The sequence below is a fragment of the Callorhinus ursinus genome, unplaced genomic scaffold, assembly GCF_003265705.2.
Source record: "Callorhinus ursinus isolate GAN/ISIS: 27379988/994484 unplaced genomic scaffold, GSC_fseal_2.0 scaffold82, whole genome shotgun sequence".
Lineage (NCBI taxonomy): Eukaryota > Metazoa > Chordata > Mammalia > Carnivora > Otariidae > Callorhinus > Callorhinus ursinus.
The window spans coordinates 777,950-801,490 of record NW_027397144.1 but is presented as its reverse complement, the minus strand read 5'-3'; the positions used below and the strand labels follow the sequence as shown (position 1 = coordinate 801,490).

Here is a 23,541-nt window from a genome sequence, read left to right as displayed (position 1 = left end):
ACACACACAGCGGTCCCTTTATCCGTCAGCTCCACCTCTGCCTGCAGGATGTCCCCTTCCTACATCTTTATGCACACCAGTGCCTTCTGTGGCCCCCTCCCCCCTCTTCCAAGAGCTCTCCAACCGCACCAAAGGGTGTCCCTAGCCTGAAGCCAGAAGCCATTCAGGAGAAGAGGGCCCTGGCCAGAGCTAAGCCCTGTCGCTGTTGCCAGAACACACAGGATACCAGTGCTCACTGGCAGGACTGGAGGGATGCAGCCAGGGTGGGGGGTGGTCCCCCATTGCAGTGAGTGAGACCTGCCTGGCCACACAGCCCAGGAAGGGGAGCCCCTGTGAAACCCTCTTTTTCGCTTTTGGGTGAGCCTGTGGGGAAGGTCTGGGCCCAGTTCCTCAGCCCTCAGATCCCTGACTCCTCCAGCCCCATCATGCCTCAGCTCAGAACACCCCCCTCCAGGTCTCCCCTAGCTGCTGCCTTCTCATTACTGGGAAGGTGGGGCAGTCTTCCTTGACCACCCAGTCTAAAATACATACCCCACTCCCATGCTATGTCAGGCTCTAGTTCAGCTCCTCACTGGTCTCCCTCCTAGAACCTACCAGAATTTTTCAGTTCTCTACTGCTCTGGGGTTATTTCATTCACCTTCATCTTCCCATCTGGACCATGACTTCAGGGGTCCAAGGCCACAACTGTGTCCCTGACCATGAGAGGCCACCCCAGGGCCCAGCGTGGAGTTCTTTGGGGATGCACCTTGAACACATGAAGGTCTCAGACTGTGTACCTGTGAACTCACGGCTGTTTTTGCCCACTTATTCAGCATTTATTGAGCAACTACTGTGTACCAGACCCCAAGGGGGAAAGTTTATGGTAACTAGAACAAAGAACCCTGCTCTAGCGAAGCCAATATTCTAAAGTGACAGTAAACAAAGTCAAATATCTAATAGAGTGTCAAGTGGTAGTTGATGCTACAGAGAAAATAGAGTATATAAGGAGATAAGGGGTTGGAGGGCTACCTCAGTGATGCTTCTCTCCGACATTTGGATAGAGACCTGAGGATAAGGAACTAGCTGTGGGACTCTGAGGTGAGGACAGTCCAGGCAGAGGGAATGGCAAAAACAAAGGCCCTGTGGCAGGCTGGACTTGGTGGGACGTAAGGAATCGCGAGGGAGGGGTTAAGGGTGTGTGTGTGTGTATGTGTGTGTGTGTGAGACACGGGAGGGGCCTCACCGTGCTTGTGCTGTTGCCTTCTGTATACTGGCTTGGCTGCTAGTTCCTCCCACCCCCCAACACCTAGTAATCCCCCCCCCCCCCGTTTCCTGCTCTTACCTTTGCTCAGGAAATGTTTGCCTAGGGCAGCTGATGGAGTGGGAGCTGTCCAGGACTGCTTCCTTCTCTCAGGCTCTGTTCCTGCTTTTGAGGGAGGCAGAGACTGCAAGGGTGGGGGGAGAGCAGCTGTTCTCTCCTTATGCTGTAGGGGGTGAGGGGGACGGTGGTGTGCGGAGCGGGTTGCAGCTGATAGCCATGTGTCTCTTCTGAATCATGACAGACAGTTAAAAGGCAGGTTGGGGGTAAACTGAGGCACGGTGGATGGACACAGGATGGAGGAGACATTGAGGGTGGGGCGGGGATGCACCCTTTAATCGTTGGGACATGTCACTCATAAGTGCAGCCACTGTCTGCATTTACTCATCCTGGTGAGACCTCAGGACAGGGGTCCAATGCCCAGACCCCGGGGAGGGGGCTCCGCCCATCCTGGGAAGACAGCTTCTGCGGTGCCTGAAACCAGACCTGGGGGAATCACCTAGCTCCCACCCGCAAGAGTTAGCGGGGTTAGAGGGCAGGGCTGGGCGGAAGAGATAAGGAGCAGGGAGCTGGAGGAAGGAGTGCAGTCCCCACCCCAGCCCAAGGCTGGCTGACAGCAGGAAACCGGACACGGAGAGAACACGCTCCAGCCCACACTGCATGAAGGTGGCTTGGGCTGTACCTGACACATTGTAGGCCCTCGAAAACAAACAAGCCGAAGTAGTTTATGTATGAATAACCCGCGGGGTTGGGACTGGAACCTTGGGTTGCTTCCACATGGCAGAGACTGAAGTGGACGGACCCAGAGTCCTTTATAAAAACTTTATTTGTTGGGGGGGTAGAAAATGGGGGTGACGCCCCTGGAATTGAATAAATAAATGAATAAATAAATAAATACATAAATAAATAGAACAATAAGTAAGCCCCCGTGTGCCTCTGGGGGGCGTCCCCCGGCCCGCGGGGAGAGGGGAACCGGCTCACGCCGACGTCAGCTGGATGGCGAAGACCTCGCCCCCCGCCTGCGCCTCTGCGGTGCCCGCAGCCTCGGTTCCACCTTCGGCGCCCGTGCCCCCGCCAGTGCCACCGCCCGCGCCGTTGAGACACACGGCCTCACCCGAGCTTTCGGCCTCCTGCACATTATACTCGCCCTTCTTGCAAGCGGTGGACTGAACGTAGAAGGCCAGGCCGGCCCCCGCGGCCAGTAGGGCCGCGCCCCCCGCCGCGCCGCCCACGGCGACCCACAGCCATGGACCTGCGGGGTGGAGACCCTCAAAGAGAGTGGACCAGCTCAAGGCTCCCAAGCGCGGCCACCTCTGTTCCCTCCCCATTGGCACGAGGTCAGTCCTCACAGGCCTGGCAGGGAACCCCAGGGAACTCATAGCGTGGGGTGGGGGAAAGGAGAAAGCCCTCAAAGGCTACCCCGAGCGCTGGTGCGACCCCAGACCCATTTTACGCGTCACCTCAGCACATGAGGATAGAAGCCCCTAGCCCCAGGGATACCCAGAAGTCAACTCTCTTCACCCCCAAGAGGATGAGGGTGGGGGGGATCGGGTCACCCCACCCCGGAAAACCCGAGATACACGAAGTGGGGGGGGAAGCTGGGTGGAACCCCCCCTCACCCCCATCCTCTACCCTAGGTCCCTCTCCAACACCTCTTCTCCACAGCGGCACAGTGAGGGGTGAATTCTACCCCAAGTTAATAAGCCCCTCCCACAGCCGGCACGGCCCTGGAGGGTCTCTCCCCTTGAGCTCCAGTCCGTTCCCTCTTCCTCCACCTTCCACCACAACCCGCCATCAAAGTCCCACTCGTCAGGGTGCCCCTGACTTCTGCCCTGGCCCACTTCAGTCTCATCTGCCGGGAAGGAGAGGGAAGTGAGGACCGGGTCAGGGGCCGCGCGACGCCGGCCACGCCCCCTGCAGGTCCCTCGCCCCGCCTCCCAGCTGCCACTTACCAGCCACGCGCACTGTGATGCGTCGCGCGTGGCGCCCATGCGCGTTGGTGGCTGAGCACTCGTACTCGCCGCCGTGGCTGCCCATGGCGCCCGCCACGCTCAGCGTGCTGTTGTTGCTCGACAGGCCGATGTTGAGCGCCCCCGGGGGCGCGCGCCAGCTGATCTGGGCTGGGGGCCAGGCCTCTGCGCGGCAGGTCAGCGTGAAGTTCCCGCCCGGCCGCACGCCCCCAGGGGGCGAGGCGGCCAACTCGGCCACCACCGGCCGGTCTGCAGAGGACAGGAGGTTGGAGGAGCCCCTCAGAGCCGGTCCAGGCACCGACCAAGTGCCCTTCCGCCCACCACAATCAGAGCACCCCTCCTCGGATGGGTAGGCAGGGATCCGGCCTTCCTTCAGAGCCACCTCCCCCTACTATCGGGCTGTAGTCAGCACAAAGATCCTGTGCCCTGCTTCCCTGAAGGAGAGGGGGTAGGGACCTGCACCAGTGCCCTTCTGACCTAGAATTTGAGGGGGGCGCGGGCTCCTGTTCCCTAGAGTTTTCATTAGCCTCAGGTTTAGACCGGGAATCCTTGTCCCCAGGAAGGGGGACTAAGGAGGTACCCTTGAACTGCCCTGGGCAAGCCCACTGCTGCAAGTCACTGTTTTGGGAACCCAGTGCCCTCTAACTGGTGCTACTCCCACTCACATTCCACGCCCACGGTGACCGTCCGTGCGTCCGTGCCATGCATGTTGGTGGCCAAGCAACGGTAGGTACCCGCATCTTCTCGGGACACGCGCGGCCGCTGAGGCCTGGGCACGCCCTCCCGGGAGCAGCGCACTTGTGGGGACGGGCGACCCCGGGCGGCGCAGGCCAGCCCCGCAGCCTTGGCCCCTTCGAGCCACGTCTGGTGACTTGGGCAGGTGGACTCATCCATTTGCGGTGGCGCTGTAAAGCAGCCATGGGGGACGTCAGGGAGGGGCCCGGCCCCTGGGGCACCCCTACTTCCCGCCAGCCTCGGCCCCGCTCACACTCCATGCTCACGGCGACTGTCTTGACCATGGAGCCGTGCCGGTTGGTGGCATTGCAGATGTAGATACCAGGTGCCAGTTCACTAGCGATGCTGGGGACTCTGGGACTAGAGTCTGGGGAGGCCAGCGGCAGCAGCATCCCCTCACTGGTGCCCTCTGAGCCGATGCACTCCACACTTGGCTCCGGCTTTCCATCTACCTCACAAGAAAACAGCTGCCCAGATCCTTCCACCCACGTCCAATTGCTGGGGCAGCTCAGCTCCTCAAAACTGGGGCCATCTGGGGAGCAGAAGGTGACACAGGGACTGGAAGTCAGGCCAGGGTTATCCTGACATACCCCATCTTGCCCTGTGTTGTCCTCACTCACATTCCACCGTGACAGCCACATTTTTGGCCACAGAGCCTCGAGCATTGGTGGCTTCGCAGCGGTAGGTTCCTGCGTGCTCCCGGACCACATGCAGCAGGCCCTCGACAACCTCTGCCTCCCCAGAGCGCACACAGCTCACGCTGGGCGGCGGGACCCCATGTGCCACGCAGCTCAGCGAGACCTCTGTTCCTTCCAGCCATGTAATGTGTTCTGGGCAGCCCATGCTGTCCAGCGATGGGGCGTCTGGAGAAGGAAGTGTTGTTGGGTTTGAGGATGGGGACCGGCCTAATGTCCCTAGACCCTCTTTCCGTATGAGGGCGGCCACAAAGGGTTGGGCAGGCTGTGCCCTGCCCAGACACTAAACCAAAGAGGTTTTATGCTGGTGGAGTGGTGAGCTGTTTTGAGTCCTTTTTTCTGATTCCTACAAAGTGCCCACAGGATCGACCCCAAGTCTTGAGCCTAAAAATTCTTAGACGGCTTGGAAAGCCCACCTTCCCAAGATTCTGTCCGCACACCACACCCCCGACCCTTAGGGACACGTCTACCTCTCCCCCTCCTTCTCTAAGTTCTTCCCCTAATACCGCTCACCAGCCTCTTCCCTTTCCCAAAATCCTGCCCAAAGACACACTTCAGACCCCGCAGGCTAGTCACCCCTAGACCCTGAGAAGAAGAAATGCGCCTTGTGCACCCCACTCACACTCCACCGTCAGCGTCACTTCTTTGACTGCCTCGCCCTGGACGTTGACCGCAGTGCAGCGGTAAGTGCCGGCGAGAGCTCGAGTGACCGGACCCAGCAGGCCCAGCGCCAGCACCGCCCCGCTGTCAGGCCGCTCGCAGTGGACGGACGGCGCAGGGTTTCCGCGGGCCTCGCAGCGCAGCGTCTGCTCGGGGCCCTCCGGCCACGTCCAGCTCTTGGGACACTCCGAATCATCCAGTCGAGGAGCGTCTGCAGGGGCGTGGGGTACTGAGAAGCTAGACACGGACAGGCTCTTGGAAATCACGAGGAGGGAGGCGAGAGGTTAAAGGCCAACTCACATAGGACGCGGAGTTCGGCGCTCTTGTTCTTGCTTAGGGTCTCCCCGTCCACCTCGAGGATGGCGTCGCAGAAGAAGCGGCGCTTGTCGTCGTCCTCGGTGGCATTCAGCTGAAGCTGGGCGGGCTGCCCCGGGACCACGGCTGGAATTCCGTCCAGTGCGACCAGGGCTCCGGCCCCAGCCGCGCAAGTTACTGTCACCACCTTCCCCTCGGGGGTGCTGGGCTCGTTCAGGGTCAGGACCGGCGCGGGGAAGCCTGGGGGCAGGGCATTGGCCGGGAGTCCACTGACCACGCCCCTCCTGCGGGTCGAGGCTGCCCCTTAACTGCCTGAACTCTCTGGGCGCTGCCGCCGAACTGTAGGTACCGCGCTCGGCCTCTGCGGATGCTTAGGCTCCGCCCTCTTCTCGCCCCGCCTCCTCCTCGCCCCGCCCAACTTTAAGGGGTCCCCACTGGGTTTGCGACGTTCCCCTTCCGGCGGCGGCTCAGACTCCGCCTCTGAAACGATTCAGCCTCAGTCCTCCAACTTTCCCACCCCTTAGGGACTCTGGGACCACGGCTATTCTTATACTAAGGCCCCGCCCACCCTTTGCTCTGCCTTCCCGTTGTAGAGCGACCGGATCCACCCCTGAGCCGCGGTGGCCCCGCTTCTCTCCCTCTTACTGTAGACGGTCACGTTCTCTCGGGTCTCGCGGCTCTCGCTCCCGAGGGTCACGTTGCAGACCAACTGCCTGGCGCCCTCCTGTTCTGCGTTAGCTGTGGCTGTGGCAGTGGCCACGAGCGTGTCCCCCTCCAGGGTGATATCGGGACTCAGCATGTGGTCCCCCAGCGCCAGGTAGACCCCAGCCTCCGAGGCTGGAAACAGCTCGTCCAAGGTACAGCTCACGGGTCTTTCTGAGCCCACTTCCAAGAGCCGGGGGGCAGCGAGGCGCGGGGGGTCCGGAGACAGGGCTGGATGTCGAAGAACAGAGCTTGAATATCATGTATCGAACACTCAATATGTACTAAGCGCTTTACATGCACTATCTTATCGTATTACCCTCAAAGCACAGAGAGGAAAACAACTTGCAGCTGGTGTATGTTGGAGTAAGGACTGGAATTCAGATTTCTCTGCCTCAAACTTCTTAAACACTCCTCTGACCCCTTTTCGTTCCCTTCTGCTCCATGTACCCACTCACCGAACGTTCGGAGCTCTCTGGGGGCGGAGCTGTTTGAAAAAAGCCCCAGGCCATGTGGCCGCAGGTCCAGTTCCGCGCGGCAAGAGAAATTGGCCCCATGGTCCTCCCTTCGCGCCAGTACTGTAGCCGTAAGCACCGCGCCCCGCGCTCGGGGTGGCTCCCCGGAGAAGCTGCGACGGATGAGCTCCTGGGCGCCCCGCAACAGGGTCAATGTGAGGCTCCCACGAGGCCCAGCGCCTGGGACCCTACAGCTCAGGGTGAAGTTCTCGCCCACAGGCTGCCAGGCAGGCAGCGGTACCAGCTCTACACGATCCGGTCGCTCTGCAACGGGGGAACCACCGCTCTTGGAAACGCCGAGGCTCCCAGGCACGTGGCGTGGAACCCAGGGGCCCAGGGGCGGAGAGCTTGGGGATCCAGAGGGTGGAGCCTGAAGGGGAGGACCCTGTGACCCAGGGGGCGGGGCTTGGAAGGAAGGGAAAATAGTAGAGTGAGAGCGTGGCCGCTGAGAACTCACGGAAAGTGCGAATGAGCCCACGCGCCTGCAGCGTGCGCCGCGCGCAGCGGAAGAAGCAGACCGGCTGGGTCTCCGGCTCGCGGATGTCCACCAGCTGCCGCGCCAGCCAGCGCAAGCCCCTCTGGGTCCCATTCCGGCGCAGCGAGGTCTCCAGGCCACCGCGCTCAGGTCGTGGGCAGTTGGTGCTGCAATTCAGCCACAAAGATCCCCCGCGCTCCACGAGCGCCACGCGGGGCTGCAGGTCCGCCCAAAAGGGCTCCTGCGCGACCGCTGACCAGGGAAACGTGGGCTCAGCCTGGGGAGCCACCTTCCTGGGATCTTAGTGCCCCTATGTCGAATCAGGGATTCCTGGGGAATTAGCTGAGGCCACAGCCAAGGAAGAACTCAGGAGTTTCGCGTCCTGCCCCGGCCTCAGGTTTGGAGGCGCGCTCCCAGGGTTCAAACCTTGAGGGCTTCTCTGGGACATGGCAGCAGAGAGCCCTGGTCTCCAAGGTGCCAATGGAGTGATGGGAAAGCATGGGGGGAGGGGGATGAGACGAAAGACGGGGTCTTTGACGCACACAGCAATGACGGGAAGAGGGGACTTCGTGTGGAGGAAGAAAAACGAACTGGTTCTCAGGGTTCTTGCCAGAGAGGGGGAGACAGGTTGAGGCGAGGGCAAAGGAGAGATGAGGCTGACTCAAGGATAAGTGAGGACCCCAAACCCGGGAGAAGAACACGAAATTAGACTCGAGGCTGGAGCTTATGGAAGGAACCGCGGTAACAGCGGAGGGACTCGGTTGCCAGGGCTCCGGCTGGAGCGGGAATAGCGCCTCTGAGTCACAGCAGTTGGGGAGATCGGGTCTTTCCGGACCACGGCTGAGGGGCATGTCCGTCCGTGGACCATGGAGCATTACAGAACGTGGAGAGGTACCCCGGAAAGGGACAAGGGAGACACGGGGTCTCCAGGGCATGAGATGGGTGCGGAAGAGCACCCAGGATCTCGACGAGGGCAGGGTAGAAACCTGGGCGAGCGAGGAGTCTGGGAGCTGGGTCTCCAGTGTGTGTTGGTGGGAAGAGGGATAGAGGGCAAGGCCCGGGCTCAAGGTGGGGCAGAAGCGTGGGAGTAGAGCGAGACGAGGGCGGAGCCGGGAGGGGCTTGTGGCCGCTTATCTGGTCCCGGAACTCCGCCCCCGCCCTGTCCACCCTGAGCCAGGACCCGGCTCTTACCTGAGAGGCCGAAGAGCCCCAGGCCCAGGACAGCCCAGAGGCCGAGCAATGCCCGGTACAGCCCCGGCGAGGGCCCTGGCATCGCCGCCGCGGGGGAAGCGCAGGAGGTGAGGAGAGCGCGAGCGCTGAGCTGGGCTAGAGGACGGCGCGGCGGGTGGGTTGTGGAGGAGGCAGAGTTGCGTTCCGGGATTGGTTTAACGTTGGTAACTTGGTTTCCAAGGAGGGGGCGGCGGCAGAGGCGGCTGGGGGGCGGGAGGGCGAGCGTGCTCCAGGCTCCCGGCCTCGGCGAAGGCGTGCTGGCAGGAGCAAGCGACCCCCGGGGTCTACGTGGAGGCCCGCCTCATCTCCCGGAGCCTTCTGGGGGCGGCCGCGCGCTCCCGCGTCATCCTCGGCGGCGAAGCCGAGGTCGGGGGATGCTGGGTTGCCCTTCTCAACCGCCCCCACCCTACCCCTAGCTTGGATGCTGTGGTAATGAGCTGGACTCAGAGCCCCGCCCCCATAGTTCGTTCCCCCACCCCCTCCCGCGCCCCTTGGGCAGGGGATTGGTTTGAAGGCTAGGAGAGAGCTGTAGAGCAGGATGGGGGAAGGCACAATTCTAGGAAAGGGTGTGGGGATGCCTCCCTCGCTGATCCTTCTCCTTTTGAGCCGGCGAGCTGAGGGCTGTAGCCACGCCCCTAGTCCCCCTCCGGCTCCGCCCCCGCACGCGACAGAGGGGGTGGGGACCTAAGTGCCAGCGAGTCGGGAACACGTGTGCGTGCGCGCAGCGTTCGCGGGCGTCTAAATTAGGGTCGGCTCTGCTCTGGGTCTGTATTTACCCAGCGTGCAGCGGGCACGTGTCTACGCGGCGTGTGTGAGCGCAAGCGGCGGAGGAGCGCCCCTGAATCCGCTTTCGGCGCGGTGGGCGGGGCCCTGGACCGCACCGGCCCTCCCAGACATCCAGTGCGGGCTCGGTTTCTGTGTCCACGCGAGACCGAGAGACCAACTATGACACTTCGACCCTGCATCCGGGCCCCAGGCTTTGACAGCCCCCCCCGCATGTGCCCCCCAGGCCCGGTGATTATCAAGACGTTGCCACGACGCGAGTCTGTGACACCCCACGTGGGCCCTCTGATTGATTGTTCCCTCCCCGCAGTCACAACATGGGTACCTTTTCTTCACATCTCCGTCCCTCAGTGTGTCATGTGACCCCGTCCATTTGCGCTCTCAGCGCCGGCGCTAACTGTGAACCGTGGGGGTCAGTTCTCGCTCCACCCCTGTCCTCCCGGAAAGTGCTGGGTCGGAGGAGGAGGGGCGGGGGGGGGGGATGGGAAGGGAAACTTAACATCCAATCAGAGCTGCTGCGTGGCGCGGCGGAGCCAAGGGGGGGAAAACCGACCTGCGAGCCAAGCCTCGCACAGCCCAAAGCCCTCCAGTGCCCGAGCGATGCTCATTTGCACCCCACTGATAACGCCCGCAGGGGGGATATATTACCGCATTTGGCTGGGAATGCGGAGGGACTGGGGCGCCCGGGTCCCCAGGCGGATGAGAAAAGAGGAAGCCTCAGGTGCCCTCCGAGAGACAAGGCACTTAGAGAAAGTGACTGAGGCAAGGCCAGAAAAGAAGACCACCTCCTCAGAGGAGGTACGCTCGTGGGGGGACCTTTAGGCCGCGAGGCAGAGGCTGACTAAGGAGGACTTTATTGAATCAGTCAGGGTTCCCCCCAGTTGTCCCAGATTCCTTTTTCCTCCGGCTCAGCCGGCAGAGACCCTCCTCTCTTTACTCCGGTTCTGCATCAATGGCCGTTTTCGCAGGTAGGCGGCCCCCACGACGAGAAGGATCCCCGCTAAGGCTGCGATGGAGGTGGAGGCCAAGGCTTTGCGCGCAGGGCGCCAAGCTGGGGACAGGAGGTGAGAATTAGGACCGGGGCACAGGGAGACATGACCACCCGCCTGGAGCTCCCGCTCGACTCGCTCACCCTACTGGCGTCACACCCTGCCCCTCCCCTCCTCAGGGGCCCAGGATTACAAAGGTGCCTCACCGAGGCCCGTCAGCGTTATGGGTGCCGAGCTGCTGCGGACCACCAAGCCATCAAGACTGAGGCGTGCGTGGCAGGTCACCGGTTTCCAGAAGTCGCGGGGCCTGGCGGGCAACGTGTAAGTCAGCGTCACGTTGGCCAGATCAGTGCCAGTGTAGCGCTTCAGGTTCTCAGAGTAGATGACCCGGCCGCCGCGCCTCAGAGTCACCACCAGGAAGCCCACGGGGAATACGTGCGTCACGTGGCAGCGCAGAGTGTATTCATTGCCCACCAAGAGCGGAGGCTCCAGGATCACGCTTTGCGGCCGTTCTAAAGCAAGAGGGGGCCTCTGAGCCAGGTCCGCGTGCGCCCCCTAGCGCGTCTGTTAAACACCCGCCCCGTCCCCCTCCCCTCACCCCAGCAAGGCCTTGGACCCCCGTCCCTCACTGTAGGCGGTGATCTTGGCCGTGGCCCCCCGTGTTTCTCCTGCGCAGGTGACGAAGCAGCGCACCTCGGAACTCCAGGCTCTCACGTCCAGCAGCTGGTAGGATACCCAGCCGGGCCCGCTGAGCGTTTGGCCCCGCTGCAGCCCAGTGCTGAGGCTGGAATTCTCCGGCAGGGGGCAGCTGGTGCTGCAGTTGAGCCACACTGAGCCCCCCGGCTGCACCGCCTTGAACCCGGGGCTTACGCGCACCCAGAACGGCGCTGAGGTCTCCGAGGGCGCCGGGGAGCTGCCTCCCGGGCCTTGGGCCCGCGCTCCCCGGCGCCGACGCGCTCCCCCGCCTCCCGGGTAGGCGGCCGCCAGCAAAAGCAGCAGCGAGAGGGGGAGCAGAGACCCCATGGCAAAGGGCCCAGACTGAGGGGCCGAGCGCCAGGGAGCCAAGGCTGGCTCTGGAGATAAGGAGGCCGGCAGCCCCGCCTCCGCAGCCCCACCCAGAGGGACGGAGGCCCCTCCAGGGCCTGGGAACCTGCAGTATATAAGCCCCTCAGCCCCTCCCTCGGCTCAAGAATGGGGTTCCAGACTTATGTAAAGCGAGAGTCAGAGAGTTTTCTGGAGAGGAATCTTTAATTTTCGCTTGAGTCTCAAAAGGTCCTAACACGCCCCAGATTTGGATTAGAGCCTCGGGGTTGGGCCTTGCACCGGCAGCCTTCTCTCGGGGGAGGAAGTGGGAGGACGGGGCTGGGAAGGGCTCCTGCTGGAGGGGACACCTCCCCTCAACTCAACCGAGGCAGGCGCACATGAGAAAGCTTTATTAGCACAAGAAGAGAGAGGCTTCCAGAACTGGGAGGGGATCTTCCCAGGCCTCTCCTCCCTACTGCCTGCAGGGCCCTCATCTCTGCAGGAACTTGGGGCTGCCAGAGTGCTCTGTTCGGGCTCTGTCCCCCTGAGATGGAAACAGGACAAGGCGAGGACACAGAGGTTGGACACGGTTTCATGGGACTCCGTGGTTTAGCTGCCAATGAGTGGGCATTCATGTTTAGGCATGCCACGGTGTCACCGTGAGCACTAGCAGAGAGGCGTATGGGCAGAGGGGGTGCTGACGGAGGTCAGTGCCAGTGATGGTGGGAGGAGTTCGGGCCCAGTGGGTTGTCCCTGGGCATGTCACCAACTAAACCGTATCACCATTGCCAGTCCCCTTCTGGAGGAAAGCAGCTTAGCTAATGGAATGGGAAATTCCAGCCCCACTTGATCTTTTTTTGCCAGGCACTCCTGTGCAACCGTACCTGGCAACCCTGAATGAGGTTTAGACGGAGAGCTCCCTGAGGACAGGAACTCATGCTCCTCTTCTTTACCATTCTAGCCCACATAAAAGGCACCCAATAAATAGCTGGTAAAAGAACAAATGAATAAATACGTCATCATCGAGAGTTGGGGACAGTCCGTGGACAGCAGGGCTGGACCTGGCATCTGTCAGAGGGGAGTATGGGGGCATGTGTTTCCATGCTGCTTGTCTGTGCAGGTCACTTCTCTCTTAGGGCTGTAGGGCCTCAGCACACGCAGTAGGGGTGGGTTTCACTGTTTCCCAGTTGGGCGTCCCATGTTGAGTGTCCCGCCACACACACACACCCCCCCCCCAAGATAGGGCAGGCTTTGACATCCCTCACAGTCATGCCCCAAGTCCTGCCCCCTCCTTGTGGCTCAGTCCTGTGGCTCCAGGTCAGGTGTGAGGCTTGGGGATCCTAAGCGTGCAGGTGCCAAGACCCCAAATGCTGTCTGTATCCTGAGGCCTCTAGCCTGTCCTCAGGCATCCTGGGAGGGGGGGGTGGAGCTGCATGGCTTGTGACCACTGTTGTTCAATGGGGCACGGCTGCCACCGTGCGGGGGGCTGAGTGGGAGGCCGGGTCGTGGCCCAGGCTCAGGGGGGCGTGGCTGGTGTGTTCAGCTTCATAGCAGCGGCCTCCTGGGCCTTCTGTAGCCTATATTTCTGGATCTTCCGCTGGCGGTTATAGAGGTAAGTGGCTCCGATCACAGCTCCTAAGATGACAGCAGCCGCCACCAGAATGATGATGACCATGTTATTCTGGTCGTCTGTGGGGAGGACACAGGGTGTGATGAGGGTTGAGCCAGGCTCGCTGCCCCTGCCCTTCCCAGCCCCAAACACCGGCACACTCACAGGTCACGTTCAGGACCACTTCGCGGGTGACCACACCACGGGGGCTCTGGGCCTGACACAGGTAAGTGCCCGCAACCTCCCGCTTGACAGGTCTCAGGTCCCCGATGGGCAGCAAAGCACCATCCCCCTTCCGGTGACATTTCAGCTCAGGAGCCGGGTTTCCCCAAGCTTGGCACCGCAGGGTCTGCTGGGAGCCTTCCTTCCATGTCCAGTTTCCCGGGCAATCCCTCTGGTCTAGTCGGGGACCATCTGGAGAAACAGAGCAAGATGAGGGAGGGGGTGACGGACTAGGAAGACCCCCCCACCCCCCCACCGAGGACTGGAGGACTCAGGAATCCGGAGAGAGGGCTGGAGGGGGCCCTCAGAGGGCAGGAGCTCATGGGGTCTTAGGGGTTGGGTCTTGGGGATTAGGGGTCATTTTCCAGTGGCCCCACTCACACAGGACGCGGAGCTCCCGGGTCTGGTTCTTGTGCAGCAAATGTCCAGCCACGTCCAGAGCAGCAGAGCACAAAAAGCTGCGCCTGTGGTCCGCAGCGCTGGCATTTAGTTGGAATTGTGCCCTGGGTGCTGGATGCCCTGGTGGCAGCCCGCTCAGCGACACCACAACTCCAGCCTGGGCCTCACACTCCACAGTCACCACAGTCCCTTCTGAGACCTCTGGCTCACTTAGGGTCAGGCTGGGCGGGGGGAAGCCTGGGAGGGGGAGGGCACACAGTGAGCACCGCCCCCCAGGACTGCCTCCCCCTCCCCCCCCCCCCGCCCCACTCCCTGGAAGCACGGCCCCGTCTTGACTTACTGTAGAGGGTCACATTCTCCTTCCATATCCGGTCTTGTTCTCCCAGGGTCACCACACATGCCAGCTCCTGGGTGCCCTCCTGTGCTGCGTTTGCCTTGACATTGGCCGTGGCCAAGACGGAGTCCTTGCTGTACAGGGATGTAGAGTCCAGTTTCTGTTCAGCCAGCGTCAGGCCGACTTTGGCCTCCGCAGCTGGGAACAGCCCATCCAGAGTGCAGTTCACAGCCCACTGTGTGCCCACTTCTATGATCCTGGGGGTACCAAGGCATGGCAGGATCTCTGGCAGGACTGGGGAGAGAGGGTGGGTGTGAACAGAGAGGGGACAGGCAACCTGAAGCCCCTTTCTGGGGCATTTTCATTCCCCCCATCTGGGACATCCTCTGGTTCCCAGAGACTCTGGCCTGGGTCACCCCTGTCCCGGGACCCACGCCGGGGTACAGCCTTCTCGGAAGATCCTACGGCTGGGGCACCCCATCCCTGACCACCCCACCCCTATGGCCAAGAACATGCTCTTTCCAGAAGCCTTTGTAATCTAGGTCACCACCTGAGCACCCCCACGACCAGAGGCCTCTTCCCCCCCCCCCCCCCCCCCCCCCCCCCCCCCCCCCGGCCCGCACCCCAAGCAGGAACAGCCCCTGAGCCCATCCTCTCTGGCGGCTCTCCAGTGCCTCACCAAAGGTTCGGAGCTGCCTGGGGGCCGAGATGTTCTGGAACAATCCCAGCCCTTGGGGCCTCAGGTCCAGGTCCGTGCGACAGGAGAAATTGGCGAGGTGGTCGTCTCTGCCCGCCAGCACCGGGACCGTGACCTCGACCTCGGCGGGCTCCCCAGGGGCCGGCTGCCGGCTCAGCTCCTCCTCCCCGCGGAGCAGCACCACGAAGAGGCTGTCCCGGGGCGTCCCGCCGGCCACCTGGCAGCGCAGAGTGAAGTTTTCGCCCACGGGCTGCCAGCGGGGTAGGGGTAACAGCTCCACTCGCTCCGGGAACCCTGGGGTGTTAAGGGGGCGGGGTGGTGGTGTGTGAGCGGGACAGGCTGCCCGCCCGCAGGGGGCGCTGGGGCGCCGGCTGCACCTGTCCCAGGAGCCCCGCCGCTCTCCACTCTTGACAAACACTCCCCAAACCACCTAAGCCAGACAGGAATGTTAAGAGCTTCGGGATAAACCGGTGGGAAGTCCCCAGGAAGTTGTGAAGGGGGCAAAAGCAATTTATTCACTGCAGCATCTGAGAGTGAAAAGCGGAAAAGCACCTCAAAATCTATCACCAGGAGTCCCATCAAATAAATACAGGAAATTTAAGCTGCCCAGTCCAGTAGAGATTGTTTTTAAAAGCCCCCTGCTCCCCCTTCTCCTCTTCTTGGACTTCGTTTTCTCCAAAGCATCGCTCACTGTCTGATATCCGAAGGTGACACATCTACTCAGTTAACTTGTTTCTCCTCTATGTCCCCCACCCCGGAAGTTAAGCCTGGGAGGGCGGGGGTCTTTGCCCCCTGACGCTCCGCTGGTACACAGTAGGCTGTCCATATTCATAGAAAGAATAAGGTCGAGCCACCCACACTGATTCGAGGCCTTTCAGAAGCCCCTTTTAAGGGAAAGAAGTTCCCGAATGGGCCGTGTGATCCCCTGAAATGTTAAACATGCAAGACCAACCCACAGACACTCAAAATGAAACTCTGAATATCCCCTGAAAACACAACATGTGGGCTTTGTTTTTGCCAGGGTCTCCGCTCCACAGGAGGTAAGAGAATTTCAAGCCTGGGCTGCTGGTGAAAATTGACAGCAGAGTCCCGGTGAGCTGTGATTCAGCACTGAGACACCCTCCGCCCCCCGCCCCCCGCCCCAAAGCCTTCCCAGGGCGGGGTCTTAGTGTTTCTTGGCAAGACTGTTGAAGTGTCAGGGGCTGACACCTAGCTTTGGGGCTTCGCTGCTATGAGCTGTACGTGAGTGACTTTGCCTCTGGAATAGGTGTAGAAATTGAGCCTCAGTTTCCTAAGCTGTAAAACGGATTACTGGAGGTAAGACTTTTATGAGTCCATTTAAGAGGTAGAGAGAATGACTGTAAATGGGCATGAGGTTTCTTTTTAGGGTGATGGAAATGTTCTAAAATTAGATTGTGGGGATGGGTGTACAACTCTATAAACACGTTAAAATGTGTTGAATTGTACGCTTCAAAGGGGGTGTCTTTTATGGTGTGTGCACAATATCTCAATAGAGCTGTTTTAAGAAATAAAAGGGCAAGAAACCTGTCAGACATCCAGTGCTTACCTCTAACCACCTGCTGCGAACACGAATTGGCAGACTGGTGTAAACCTCAAACCTCAGCACACATCCCCCCCACCCCGCCCCTAAATGGAATTCACATCTCCGAGCCCAGCTCTTTGACTTTGAGGTCAGACTGGGGGAGGAGGTCTGTCTTGCTTGGACCTCTCCCTGAGCCCCAACCTTCAGTCCTGGTTACTTCACTCTTCAAATATTTGTCTGCCGTCCCTTCCTGTACCCAGCCACTACCCACACATGCGGTCTGGACGAGGTCCACAGCCAAATGCTCTCTGGCTTCCCATAAGCCTTCGGCTATCTCAACCCTGGCCTGCTCACACACCCTCCATGGCTCCCTAGCACCCTGAGGAGAAGGTCCCAGCTCCTCCACCTGGCATTTGAGGCCCTGCCCACCTCAGCTCTAGCCACACCAACCCGTTGGTCTTCAGCCCCTCCTAATGCCCCTCCCCCATCCGCCTGTTTTCCCACTCAAAACTTTGCCCAGCCTGTGCCCTCTGTCCTGAGTGTCCGTCTATCAACTCCTACTCGCCCTTCAAGGCCCACTCAGGGGTCATCTCCTATAGGAGTTAACGCCTTTATTCTTTCTAGAGAAAGCTCAGCCACCCAGGGATCCTGCCTCATCTTTACACTGGGTGTGGAGCAGGACCGAACTAGATAGAGAGTCTCTTAGGGGACCCCTCCACCGCGTGCCAGGCACCTGTTCCATTTCACAGAGCTGGAAATGAAGGCAAAGTCTGGCACCCAAAGGCGTGGAGGGAGGGAGAAACGTCACAGAGCCAGGACTCAAACTTGGCGCACTGAGCTCTCAGCTATCAGGCTGAAATGTGGAAGTCTTTTGGGGAGGTTTGCCTGGGGTTTCACAGGCCACCAGGAATGTTCGGGGACTCTCCTCACCTGCCCAGAATCTGCTCAAACATGCTCCAGGTCAGAAGCAAAGCTGCTATTTCCCCAAAGGCTTCTTTTGCCCAGGCACCATGAAGGTGGAATGTCCTTTATGCCTCATGGCCTCATCAGACCCAAGTGAGGAGGGCTCATGGGAAGACAAGCCGCGTCCCCCACGGTCACACTGTTAGTCAGGGTTAGATTGGAACCCGACGCTGGCTGATCCCAAGACCAGTGGGCCGGTTCTTTTTTTCTTCCTTCCTCGTGCTTTTTGTTTTGTCTTGTTTGCCCCTGCGTTTTATTTCTGTATGGCCTCTGATAATAGTAACTCTTGCCGTGCAAAATGCCCAAAGTAAAAGAAGGCCCATCGAGACGGCTCGCCCCCTGCCCTCTCCCGGAGCAGCCCTGCCCCAGCGTCTGTCCTCACAACCAGCTAATACGGTCACTTCTTGCGTTTCCTCTCACGCCTCCTTTATGTGGCAACACAGGCATCCCTCCCCTGCCTTGCTGCTCCTTAACACCAGGGATGGCTGCCACTCACTCTGGGCATACCTCCCCTTCCCTTCAACTTGACAGTACACCTTGGAGCTCATTCACCTTTGGGGACACAGGAACTTCCTCTTTTTTTGCACAGCTGCATAATACTCCACCACACGGTCTATCGACAGTTTATGTCCCCGGCCCCCTATGCCTGAGTGGCTTGCGAACGTTTGCCCTTCCAAATAAAGCCACAGTGAATAAGCCCATCCTGCACCCTGTTCAGTTCCCTCGTGGATGGGGCCACAGGGAAGCCAAGCCCGGTTCCCAGCAGTGGGATTTCTATGTCCAAGCTCATGTGCCTGTGTCATTTAGAGAACCAACACCCCCTTTCTCCACTCAGGGTTGTGCTTCTTGATGCCCCGACCCTGTCAGCAATGTCCCAGGACAGCCTGCTCCCCCCACCCCTGTTGCCAACATGTGAAAAATGCCATGTCCGGGCTGCTTTGAAATTGTCTCTTCTTTTCAAGAGTCACATCTAGGGGGCGCCTGGGTGGCTCAGTTGGTTAAGCGACTGCCTTCGGCTCAGGTCATGATCCTGGAATCCCGGGATCGAGTCCCAGCTCAGCAGGGAGTCTGCTTCTCCCTCTGACCCTCTTCCCTCTCGTGCTATCTCTCATTCTCTCTCTCTCAAATAAATAAATAAAATCTTAAAAAAAAAAAAAAGAGTCACATCTAGGATCTGTCACATGTTTAAAGAGGCCTAGAGTATTCAAATGTACCGAATCTCTGTACTGCACTAAAGGCACCCAAGAAAATTCAAGAAGGGGTTTCAGAGGACAGTGAGGCTCTCTGAAGATGTGCCTGCCCACCAGTCCTTCGGTGAGTCAGCTCTGGCCCCACCACCAAGCCACCAGGGCTGTCCTGGCCTGTGGGGACCCCCACGCACCCACCTCCCCGGCCCAGCCTGCCTAGTCCAGCCCCTGGGCCCAGCCACTCACAGTACACGGTGAGGGACATTGAAGCCATCGTCTGTTTGTCACAGTTTGCAAAACATATGGGATGGCTATCTTCTTGCACGTCACTCAGTTCAAAGACCTTCCAGTTGGCCCCATGGGCCACTTCCTTCTTCGTCAACTGAGTCTCCAGGCCCAAGGTGGAGGGCTGGTCACAAGAAGTACTACAGTTCACCTGCACGGAGCCTCCTCGGGGTATGATGGCTTCTGGGGGGTGCACTGATGTTTGGGCACCTCCAGGTCCTAGAACAAGAGATGGAGGAGGGGACAGGCATTACAAATTGGGTTCACCGACAATCACCATGTACCCAGCCTGTGCTGGGCGCATAGGCTCGAATGAGACAAAAACTCTGCCTTCAGTGTGGGAGACAGAAAAATTCACAGGCAAACAAGATAATTAATAACTGATGTTAATATGAGCTTTGACAAAAACAAAACAGGGTGATAGAACAGACAGTGCCTTGGCAACAGGGTAATGTGTGAATGATGAGAGGGGGCTGGCCATTCAGAGAACAGAGAAATTAATTCCAGGCAAAAGGAACAAGTGCAAAGGCCCTGCGGCAGGGTGGCTGGAGCAGAGCGAGTAAGGGGGAAGAGCTGGGAGCAAGGAGGTCAGGAAGATCGTGTGGCCGGTGCAGGCCATGCAAGGTCTTATTCTTCATTCTGAAGGCAATGGGAAGCCATGGAGGATTTTAGCAGAGGAGGGACATGAAGTCAGTGTTCTTCTCCCTCCCAAGATGTGAGGTGGCAAGGGCTAGCCCTCCGGGAATGGAGAGATTCCAATTAAGCTGGCTCCTTACTCCCTCTGGCAAGTGGTCTCCCCTCTCCAGGCCTCAACTTCCTCATTTGTAAGGTGGGTGAGTATAGTCATCCCAGCCCCTGCTAATCCAATGGACTCACAGCATAGGGCAGGCAGTGAGTGCTGCAGGGGATAAGAAGGGGGTTGGTAGTGGTTAGCTTCCTCAAACCCTGGTGTCTCCCAAGCAGAAAGTCTGTCTGGGCCCACCCCTTCTCTCTCTCCTCCAAAGATTCCTGCCCTCAGCTTTGGGTCTACTCTATCTGGGGTGGCGGCGTGGGAAAACAGCTCCGTGAATTCTCCGAGAGTAAATGGGAGGGTTCCCATTTCATGGAGTGAAATGGTGAGGCGGGAGAGGTGACGTTACTCACCTAAAAAGCCACCGAACCCAGATTGGCATCTGGACTAGAACACTTTGTTAAGCTGGTAAGCACAGGTGTCCCTTTCCCACCATCGGGCTTCCCAACACTTGGTGGTATGTGACCCACTGTCTCCCTGCCTCCCCTCCCTCCAGACTGGGGTTGGTGGAGGGGTGCTGGGGCGTCCCACTCTCAGCCTCTGGTCCCTGGGCAAGTCAGGCCTGGAATTCCCCCCCGCGCAGAAGCAGTCCCGGACTTCCCCAGAGGTAGGAGATGAGGAACAGAATGTACGTGTGTGTTGGGGGGAGGTCCCCAGCCTACTCAGCTTGGCGCCGGACCCATCCCCATACCGTCTGACCGGGTCCTGGAGCCAGGCGTGGCACTGGGCCAGGACACAACCATTTCGAGGAGGCGGCTCTTGCGTTCTCCATTTTACGGCTGAGAAACTGAGGCTCTGGGAGGCTCAACCTGTAGCTTGAGGCCACTCGTCGAGGTGATGCAGGGTCTGGATTCGAACCCACGGCTGTTGTCTTTGGCTCTAGCCCCAACTTCCCATAAAGAGCTACCTAAGTACGACTGGGGCTTATCCCCAGCTGGCCGGCTTATCCCCAGCTGGCCGGGAGTCGGTCCTCCCAGTGCCTGCAGGGCGCAGCCTGGATTCCGGGAGTTGGCGCGACGGCAGCCCCCACCCCTGACTCACCTGGGAGCAGAGCTCCGATCAGGGCCAGGAGCGCGGGCAGCGCGGGACAGGCGGTGCCGGGAGCCATAGCCGGCCAGAGGAGGGCGGAGAGCGCAGAGAGCGCGGCAGAAGCGCAGAGGCGTGCGGCGCGGACTGGGCTACACGAGCGCGCGGGAGCTTTTATAGTGGCCTGGCCGGGCACCGGGGGGGGGACAGAGGGGCGGGGCTGCTTTCCCGGAAACCTCGCGCCTTCCCCTCCGGAAGGAGGGCTCCGGCATTTCCGGACCGAGAGGGTACCGAGCCTAAGTGGGGTTGTCCCCCCTCTCGAGCGCTGGAATTTCCGAGTTGCAGCAAGGAGGGCCGCAGCGGCCCCGCGGGTCCGGGGGGCCGCTCCTGGCTCTAATGGTCCGGTCCCCGGGGCCCGGCTGACCGTGGTTCTGCGTTTACGCTGCGCTAAACGCTTTACTGAATACTGCCAACTATCCTGGACGGTAGGGACTGCTATTGTGTCCGTTCCACGGAGGGGTAAACTGAGGCTCCGAGCTGCGAGAGGATTCGGACTCAAGTGTGACGCCCCAGCGCTGCGGGCCTCTTTAGCCGCGTGGAGCGGCGCTGGAGTCCATACGGGGCGTTCTCCATCAAGGGTACCCCTCCCCAAGGAGCACGGCCCTGCCCAGCCGACAGATTTCCCGAGAAGCGGCAGGAACTGGCCCGGGCACATTCTGGCGGCCGCGAAACCTGGGGGTGAGGACTAGCGGCGTCATCACGTCCGGGGCCCTGCATCCCCCCTCCTATGGGCGCTTCCACCCCCGCGGCCTCGCTTCCCCTTTCGGCCTCCGCAGCGGGGACATCTTCACGGCTCCCAGAAAAAGGAAGGAAGCCGCGTGGTCCTGACGCGCCGAGTCTCCCGCTGCCGTTCCCAGGCTCCTCGGGGAGACTGAGGCAGCAAACCTTGAATGGAGAGGGGGCGCTGGGACCCTTCCTTTCCGCGGGGAAACAGCTCCTAGGCCCCCAAGTGGGGCGGGGAGAGGAGGCCGTCAATTTCCAAGTGCTGCGCGCAGTTCCTGAAACTTGAGCGCTGGGCGCCCGCGCTGACTACGTGCAGATGTTTACGTGCAGATGTTTGCACCCGCTAATTCTATTAGGGCGGGGCGGGGGGAGCGTTGTGACCGCCTCGGCCTGCGCGTGTGACCCCAAGACTTGGCATCTACCACGACGAGGCTGGGGACCCTGGGGTCTCCCAGCGCCAGTCCGCGCCGCCCAAGGCTTCCTGTTGTGGGGCGCGCGCCGCGTCGCCATGGAGACCTCGGAGGGGCCAGGGAGGTCGCGCAGCAGAAGGGGAAGGGAGGGGGCCCCGGGGACGTTCGGGCCCTTCCTCCGGAGGATGGGCCTGAGAGTCACTCATCAGCCAGAAACGCGTCCCTTCCCCCGCCCCGATCATTCCCAAGGAATTTCCACGGGGATCTTTCGACGCCGGGTGTGGTGGGTGCTGAATTCCCGCCCAGAACTGCCTGGGCAAAGGTGCAGAGCAAAGGTGCAGAATGGGAACCGGGACGCGCTGGGCCTGGGAAAATCCCGTGCGGGGTCGGAGCTGAGTATTTTCCGGCGGATTTTCCTTTTTCTTTAAAGATTTTATTTATTTATTTGAGAGCAGAAAGATTGTATTTAGTTCTGTATGTACGCATGTATTTAGGTGTTTTTTTTTTTTAATTTTTTAAAAGATTTTATTTATTTGTGAGAGAGAGAATGAGAGACAGAGAGCGTGAGAGGGAGGAGGGTCAGAAGGAGAAGCCGACTCCCCGCCGAGCAGGGAGCCCGATGTGGGACTCTATTCTGGGACTCCGGGATCATGACCTGAGCCGAAGACAGTCGTCCAACCAACTGAGCCGCCCAGGGGCCCCTGTATTTAGGTATTTAAGAGAGAGCGAGAGAGGGCGACCACGAGCAGGGGGAAGGAAAGGGAGAAGCGGACTCCCCGCCGAGCGGGGGAGGGGCTCGATCCCGATCCCATGACCCCGGGATCACGACCCGGGCCGAAGGCAGACGCTCTACCCACTGAGCCACCCTGGTGCCCCCGGCGGATTTTTCTCGGCGGATTTTTCTCGGGATCTCTTCCTTGGGTCCCTTGACCTTCGTCCAAAGTGCGCGCAGGCCGCGAGCTCCCCCGCGCGGCCCAAGTCTTCCTTGTAGCCATAAAAGCGCCAATCTTTCTCGCTTCTCCCGACTTGCTGGGCAGTGTTTATTGAGCGCCTGCTGTACACCAAGAATCCTTCCAGGTGTGCTAGCGACACAGCAACGATCAGAAAAGACAAAAATTTCTCCATTGTGCAGAGATGGTTTTAGTGTGAGGGAGAGACAGACAAGGAACTAAAATATATGGGGTGTTGGCTTGTGATTAGTGCTGAAGAGAAATAAAACAGGGGAGGGAATAGGCAATGTGAGGGTTGGTGAACTTTTAAATAGAGTACTCTGAGAAAGACTGAGAAGGTGACATTTGAGCAAAGACCACCGGAGGTGAGGAGGGAGCTGTGACAATACCAGGAAGGGAGTGTACCAGGCAGAGAGTTCTGAACGTGCAAAGGCCCTGAGGTAGGGACAGCCAGGAGGCCAGTGTGGCTGGAGAGCAGTAAGGAAAGGAGGAGGAAAGGAGGGCAGAGAGGAGATGATGCAGAGCATGCTTGTTGGCCTGCAGGGGACTTTGGTTTTTCCTCCCAGTGAAGTGGGAGCCAGGGAAGGTCCTGAGCAGAGGAGGGACAGGCCTGACTCAGGTGTTTATAGGCACCCTCCTGAGACTGCAGGAGCTGTTTTCTGGAGGCAGGGAGAACAGGGTGGAAGCCAGAAAACCAGAGAGGAGGTGACTACTCTAGTCCAGGTGAGTCATGACGGGGCCTGCGCTGGGCTTGTTGGTTCTGGTCTGAGCCCCTGGGAGGATGGAGAGCCATTTCCTGAGATGAAGATGGGGCAGTAAGGTTGGCAAGAGGAGCATCCACCTCCTGGTCTTACATTCCCTTTGTGTTTCCTTGAGGAAAAGGAAAACAGAGGCTCCCCAGCCCTTCGCCGAAGCTTCCAGGAAGGGCAGGGCTTCCTTCAGGGTGCCAGGCA

At 60.0% G+C, this 23,541-nt stretch overlaps 3 protein-coding genes across 4 annotated transcripts; all 3 read right to left on the bottom strand.

Annotated features, from left to right (window-relative positions):
• Nucleotides 1-2,083: 2,083 nt before the first annotated feature.
• ICAM5 (intercellular adhesion molecule 5) lies at nt 2,084-9,798 on the bottom strand. 2 transcript variants are annotated; one of them, XM_073887688.1, is made up of 13 exons: nt 9,704-9,798; nt 9,372-9,510; nt 8,557-8,852; nt 7,348-7,617; nt 6,834-7,154; nt 6,319-6,606; nt 5,659-5,913; nt 5,321-5,569; nt 4,624-4,866; nt 4,257-4,535; nt 3,934-4,173; nt 3,251-3,517; nt 2,084-2,550 (listed from the first exon to the last, which is right to left on the bottom strand). In XM_073887688.1, exons 3-13 carry the CDS (start codon nt 8,636-8,638, stop codon nt 2,276-2,278), a joined length of 2,769 nt encoding a protein of 922 aa, XP_073743789.1. In that variant the 5' UTR covers nt 8,639-8,852; nt 9,372-9,510; nt 9,704-9,798; the 3' UTR covers nt 2,084-2,275. The 2 variants fall into 2 exon arrangements, with proteins under 2 accessions (XP_073743789.1, XP_025719057.1); XM_025863272.2 differs by lacking the exon at nt 9,372-9,510 and having other exon boundaries at nt 8,557-8,798; nt 9,704-9,718.
• A 418-nt stretch (nt 9,799-10,216) lies between these two features.
• Nucleotides 10,217-11,644, bottom strand: ICAM4 (intercellular adhesion molecule 4 (Landsteiner-Wiener blood group)). Its single transcript, XM_025863287.2, has 3 exons — nt 10,997-11,644; nt 10,574-10,879; nt 10,217-10,429 (listed from the first exon to the last, which is right to left on the bottom strand). The coding sequence occupies exons 1-3, from the start codon at nt 11,388-11,390 to the stop codon at nt 10,287-10,289; spliced, it is 843 nt and encodes a 280-aa protein (XP_025719072.1). The 5' UTR covers nt 11,391-11,644; the 3' UTR covers nt 10,217-10,286.
• A 141-nt stretch (nt 11,645-11,785) lies between these two features.
• Nucleotides 11,786-20,609, bottom strand: ICAM1 (intercellular adhesion molecule 1). Its single transcript, XM_025863276.2, has 7 exons — nt 20,461-20,609; nt 18,591-18,848; nt 14,634-14,945; nt 13,961-14,248; nt 13,603-13,857; nt 13,165-13,413; nt 11,786-13,079 (listed from the first exon to the last, which is right to left on the bottom strand). The coding sequence occupies exons 1-7, from the start codon at nt 20,525-20,527 to the stop codon at nt 12,907-12,909; spliced, it is 1,602 nt and encodes a 533-aa protein (XP_025719061.1). The 5' UTR covers nt 20,528-20,609; the 3' UTR covers nt 11,786-12,906.
• Nucleotides 20,610-23,541: the final 2,932 nt, after the last annotated feature.

Excerpts from the sequence above, each read along its gene's own strand:
- ICAM5 (XM_073887688.1), bottom strand. The coding sequence starts at position 8,638 with ATGCCAGGGCCCTCGCCGGGGCTGTACCGGGCATTGCTCGGCCTCTGG. Across the intron at positions 6,607-6,833 it reads CAGAGAGCTCCGAACGTTCG|CCCTGTCTCCGGACCCCCCG; the intron begins GTGAGTGGGTAC and ends TTCGACATCCAG. Across the intron at positions 4,174-4,256 it reads AGTCGCCGTGAGCATGGAGT|CGCCACCGCAAATGGATGAG; the intron begins GTGAGCGGGGCC and ends GCTGCTTTACAG.
- ICAM4 (XM_025863287.2), bottom strand. The coding sequence starts at position 11,390 with ATGGGGTCTCTGCTCCCCCTCTCGCTGCTGCTTTTGCTGGCGGCCGCC. Across the intron at positions 10,880-10,996 it reads GGCCAAGATCACCGCCTACA|AACGGCCGCAAAGCGTGATC; the intron begins GTGAGGGACGGG and ends CTCTTGCTTTAG. Across the intron at positions 10,430-10,573 it reads CATAACGCTGACGGGCCTCG|CTTGGCGCCCTGCGCGCAAA; the intron begins GTGAGGCACCTT and ends TCCTGTCCCCAG.
- ICAM1 (XM_025863276.2), bottom strand. The coding sequence starts at position 20,527 with ATGGCTCCCGGCACCGCCTGTCCCGCGCTGCCCGCGCTCCTGGCCCTG. Across the intron at positions 14,249-14,633 it reads CAGGCAGCTCCGAACCTTTG|TCCTGCCAGAGATCCTGCCA; the intron begins GTGAGGCACTGG and ends CTCTCTCCCCAG. Across the intron at positions 13,858-13,960 it reads GGAGAATGTGACCCTCTACA|GCTTCCCCCCGCCCAGCCTG; the intron begins GTAAGTCAAGAC and ends TCCCCCTCCCAG.